This window comes from Atheta coriaria, unplaced genomic scaffold (genome assembly GCF_025399875.1).
Source record: "Atheta coriaria isolate IRGN ID8LTWV9N9 unplaced genomic scaffold, Caltech_Dcor_3.1 hic_scaffold_18_pilon, whole genome shotgun sequence".
In the NCBI taxonomy this organism is placed as follows: domain Eukaryota; kingdom Metazoa; phylum Arthropoda; class Insecta; order Coleoptera; family Staphylinidae; genus Dalotia; species Dalotia coriaria.
In genome coordinates this window covers 94,448-99,650 of record NW_027045460.1, presented here as the reverse complement: position 1 = coordinate 99,650, position 5,203 = coordinate 94,448, and the positions used below count along the sequence as shown (strand labels likewise).

General features: G+C 40.8%; 1 protein-coding gene across 1 annotated transcript; it reads right to left on the bottom strand.

Moving 5' to 3' along the window:
* Positions 1 to 323: 323 nt before the first annotated feature.
* Positions 324 to 4,566, bottom strand: LOC135802396 (uncharacterized). The gene is made up of 3 exons (XM_065315968.1): positions 3,522 to 4,566; positions 2,796 to 3,396; positions 324 to 576 (listed from the first exon to the last, which is right to left on the bottom strand). Exons 1-3 carry the CDS (start codon positions 4,564 to 4,566, stop codon positions 324 to 326), a joined length of 1,899 nt encoding a protein of 632 aa, XP_065172040.1.
* Positions 4,567 to 5,203: the final 637 nt, after the last annotated feature.

The following is a 5,203-nucleotide window of genomic DNA, read 5'->3' as shown; positions in this document are numbered from 1 at the left end:
CAATATTCAGGGGTGAGGGAGAAATCGCCAGCTGAGGTTTTTAGGCTCTTCGGTGCTGACAAGTAACTCGTACAAGACTGAATTTACTACTAGTTTTATTCGTCCAAAATCTTGGTATATATATGGTCAACTTATCAACTATTTACTTATAAATTAAACATGCACGCGTGCACAGTGCGTGGTGTGCGTGCTGCCCTTTGGGCTGAGCGCAGCGATTGTGCGATTACGACCTTAATGGTTTCGCAAACAATCTGTCGATAGTTCGACATGGTGTGACAGAACTTGTATGTGACCTCTCTGAGGCACCCGGTGCGATAACCGCACTATCGTTGTTTCTTTGTGGCATTATACTCGGCGGCGGCGTTTGGGCTGGTGGTACGCGTGGTTAACATAGGTACTAGATGGCTACCGTCGTCATCTTCCTTTTCTGGTGGTGGCATTTCTTGCTGCACCAGAAAGTCCGGCTTCAAGCGGTCGACACAGCGACCTGTTTTCCGTTGATGCGCAATGTGTAATACTTTATCATTGCGTTTCACTACCGGAAATGGTGCATCATACGCTGGTTGTAGGCTAATTCTAAATGCATCGCGACGTACGAACACTTGCTTGCAATCCCTTCAGACTCATGGGAAGGAATATTTTCTTCTCTCCATGTCGGGATGGCTTGGATGGCGAAAGCACGCGGAATTGTTCTCTAAGGTTTTTCAGGCGTGACGTAGGGTCTGGCATTCGATGTGAATACTTCGCACATTAGCGATACCTCAATTTCAGGCATCTGAAGGCCTGATGCGGCTAGGGCGATGAAATCGATGGTGATGCTTATCTCCTCGATACGAGACAAGGCATCGACCGCCGCGTTTTCTTCGCCGGCGACATGACGAATGCCTGCAAAATTGCCCAGTGTACTCAAAATGTCTCACCTAGTGTGGTGTTGACGGCTGGGTCTTATGCTTGAAGGCGAACATCAATGGCCATGCAGCATACTTGGTGTCCGCGGAGCCAACTTCTTTGAGAAAAACTTCAAACGCTGACACACTTCGTCTACTTTCTTTTTTTGCAGTACAGTACCTACGGCAAAGTCAGACGTGTCGTAAAATGTCGCGAGTGGCGCTGTGGGATCTGGATGGCTAAGTACTAGGGCTGTACAAATTAGCCGGCCAAGCCGGTTAAGGAAGTTAACCAGGCTAATTAGCTGGCTGACTACTCGGCTTAGCCGGTTAACCGAAATTAGCCAGGCTAATCAGCTAAAGGCTAAACCGGCCAATTGGCTAATTTATATATTTATATATATTTTATACAATATCTGTTCGGGCCAAGTCCGACAAACGTATTGATAACGCGGCGAATTGTTATCACTTGCATTTGGAAACAAAGATATTGCATAAAATATAAAATTAGCCAATTGGTCGGTTTAGCCTTTAGCTGATTAGCCTGGCTAATTTCGGTTAACCGGCTAAGCCGAGTAGTCAGCCAGCTAATTAGCCTGGTTAACTTCCTTAACCGGCTTGGCCGGCTAATTTGTACAGCCCTACTAAGTACCGTTGCTTTGGAAAGCGCTTCCTTGGAATTGCGAAACGCTGTACCTGCCACCTCTTCAACTGATTGGCTTATTTCCTTTTACATTGCCATGTAGTAACTCATTCAGTGGGGCCTGCAAAGAAGCAGCTCAAGGGATGAGTCTTCTGTAAAAGTTGATCCAAAGAATCTAACATTTTTCTGGCCAAGCACACACTTCGCAGCATTGATAACAAACCCGTTGTCGTTTAGGCGCTTTACTGGGGAGATGAGCCCAATGTTCTTCCTCAGTAGTCGATGCGACCAAAATGTCGTCAATATAGGCGAATACAAAATCTAGGCCCTAGAGAACTTCATCGATAAAACGTGGAAAGGTCTGTGCAGCAGTACGCAGACCGAACGTCATGACAATGAACTCGTAGAGTACAAACGGGGTGATTATGGCTGTCTTTGGGATGTTCTCAGGAGCTAGCAGAATTTGATGGAATGCGCGTACGGAATCTATCGTCGAAAAGATAGTCTTCTCGTGCAGCGCTATAGATCCCACAAAAACTGTGAAAGTGTGCGATCACCAATATATTCACCCTCCAGCAATGCTGGCATCTTTTCTTCGTTAGAGGTGCTGAGGCGCTTAATTAAAGCCCTCTTAACTTCTTTATATGTGCGGTCCGGCTTCACAATAGAGGCAAACACTGTGTGACGATTTGCTGGCGTCAATAATTGTCTCTCCTTATTCTCCGTCAGTGTCCGTCTGGAAAGTGGGACACTGGTCTACCTCATGGTGTCCTCTTCGGCAAATTGTACCCTGTTTACGTTTAAAGTATATGGTAAGTGGCCGATAAGTCGGGATGGCTCCCTTAGAATATATCCTTTGAGATACTCGAACTTTTCGATTGCTGAGAGAATGGTGTTGTTGTAAAATAATTTCTCAAAAAGTTCCTATAAGTTTGACCACTTATCGTATCCGCCCTCGTAGAGAGGTAGGGGGAAGTCCCCTAGTGGCGGACACCTAAGGTTATTTATAAATAAAACAAAAAATATTTTAAGAAATGTTTATTAAATTATGACATATATAGTAGATAACAAAGTTAGAAATCAAATTAAAATAACAAAAATGCAACCTCTGTTAAAAAATAATTAATACTATCAATCAAACTTTGGTAATAAAAAGTATAGTTTTAAAAAGTGGCACCTAGTACCGGACACATATTTGTGCCATAGCCCTAGCACCTGATATTTAAAAAAACGTGCATCGATCACATATGTAGCCATCTCCTCACTCTGGAATGTCTGCACATGCTTCGTGTACCCACCCACGACAGGATAAGCACTGGACCCAGTCTTCGTCAGTGTCTTCTAAGCAAACTACGCAAATTGTTATATTTGTGTTAGATGTTTCAGTTAATGGTTCTACTTCACTTCCTTTCTTTTCTTTAGGTTTCTCGTTTGTCGCTTCTTTTCCCTTGTCTACGCCCTTTTCTTTAGTTCTAATTCCTTTGGTTTGCTTTCCTTTACCTCCCATTGCTACTTCAAACTTAGATTTTATTTCCTTCTTTTTATCTTCCATGTTTTTTTCATTTTCTTTTTCTTCTGCCACTTTTTTGTATGGCGATGAAGTTAAAATTTCACTTCGTTCACTCTTTCTTTTTCGAGCTGCTGTTCGTTTTTTTGCTGCGTCAGGCAACGGTGATAAGTTATGGATTATCTGAAGAAGATCGGGAGCAGAACTTGTCGACGGTTTGGGACTTGTGGTTATAGGCTCACTAATAGATTGTTCAGATTCTTTCATTTGCTCTTCTCTGATTGAGTTTGATATCACGATAGCTTGTTTGTTGTTTAGTGCGTTCGATGAAGTTTCTGTTTGTTCTAGTGGTATGTTGCCTGCAAAGCCAAATAATCTCGGTCAGAAAATAAATGTCTATCAAATGGATTGATTCCAGTGCATTTGAATCCAGATACTGCAATATCCAATCGAGCTACTTTTATAAATGCTTTTTTGACCAAACCAGCAATGTCGTAATCCGTTATCCGACATCCAGCATTTGTTCTCATCCACAAGTCGCATTGTTGGTTGTATGCATCTTTAAATGGCTTCATAAATGTCCTGTCCGGAGGCTGGAGCTTGTGCGTAGTGTGTGGTGGTGAACTCATCAAGTGAATATGGTTTTCTCTGCAAAAATTGATTACCGCCAATGGCACAGGGTTCTCTTTGGTTGGTTGCGTGTGTTTGACGAATATTCTTAGATATTGCAAAAAAAAGTCACTATTCATCCAACCTTTTGGCTGGGCCACACCGATGCTCTCAGCTGGAGCATTCATCATAAGCCGTTCATTCATTCTTTGCCTAGGAAATATGAAAAATGGGGGTATGAAGTGACCGTTAGCACTCATACAGAACAAAACTGTGATGTTTTTGCCTCTTTCAGCAGAAGTAAGTTTACCTACTTGACGCATGGCTTTCGGAGCGAGAACTTTTTGATGTTTGTGCACGCCACTGACACCAGTTTCATCACAGTTATAAATTCTTGAGGGTGTGAATTTGCACTGTTTCATCAGCTTTTCAAGGTTGTCGTAGAATAAATCCACTTGTGGTTTGTTAAATTCTACGGCGCGCATCATGCTTGTCGATTCCGGTGCTCTCAACGAAATGTCAGAATGCCTTTTCATGAAGTCGTAGTAAAAATGTTTACCAGCACAGCCTTTTTCTATATTAAATCGATGAGGAATCTTCATGAATTCAGCTATGTCATATGCTAATTTTAAAAACTCATTTTTCATGAACGGCATGCATCTATTCGATAAATCTTTAATGTGGTCCACCAAGACTTGTTCATACTCTGCTGGGAAGGCGCTTGTGAACCTACCTAACTTTGGTTTCATTGATACCTCTTCTCCTCGATTTAGGGCCTTTATTCTATCATGTATAGTGCTTTTAGGAATATTGTATTGCATTGCAGCTTGTCTTACACTCAGTTTTTTTGACATGACCTTATCAATAGCAGTTTGTAAGCTTTGTGGCTCCCAGGATCCTTTCTTTTTCTTCTCTTCCATTTTAATTATCTTATTCTTATTATCTTTCTTCTATACTCTAAGACAAAATTAATTACTTAGAATAAATGACGTAAATTCTCACAAGAAATATCAATATGTTTACTGTCCGGCACTAAGGGACAACTTAGTGTCCGGTGCTAAGGGACAGACATTTTCGTTCATTAGGTGGTACCTACTAAAATTGTTTAAAAGATCTAATAATATTCTACCATTTTACGGATAACAATCAAGTACTACTTTTATCTTTGAATACCACTCAAATGTAGGGGAAGGTTGGCCAAGTCGTGCCCCTAAAATACAATTGGCCCTAAATTGAAAGTTTTGCTACATAATGTCAGTTTTTTGACATATTCACCTGCTTTAGTTAATATAGCTTTAATTAGTATGAAAACTATTAATCAGAAATGTTTATATTCTTGTAAAACATCAATTTTAAAAAAAATGTGTGAACGGTACGACTTAACAAACCGGTACCCTAAGTCGTACCTATGCCAAAGTAGTAAGTAGTAGTAGTAGTAGGTAATATCAAAATGAGAATATATATTAGTTTAATAATAATATATTTATTTACAAAATGCACAAATAAATTTTTTTATTCGTTTGGACACCCCAGCACACTTGTCATGCATCCACATTT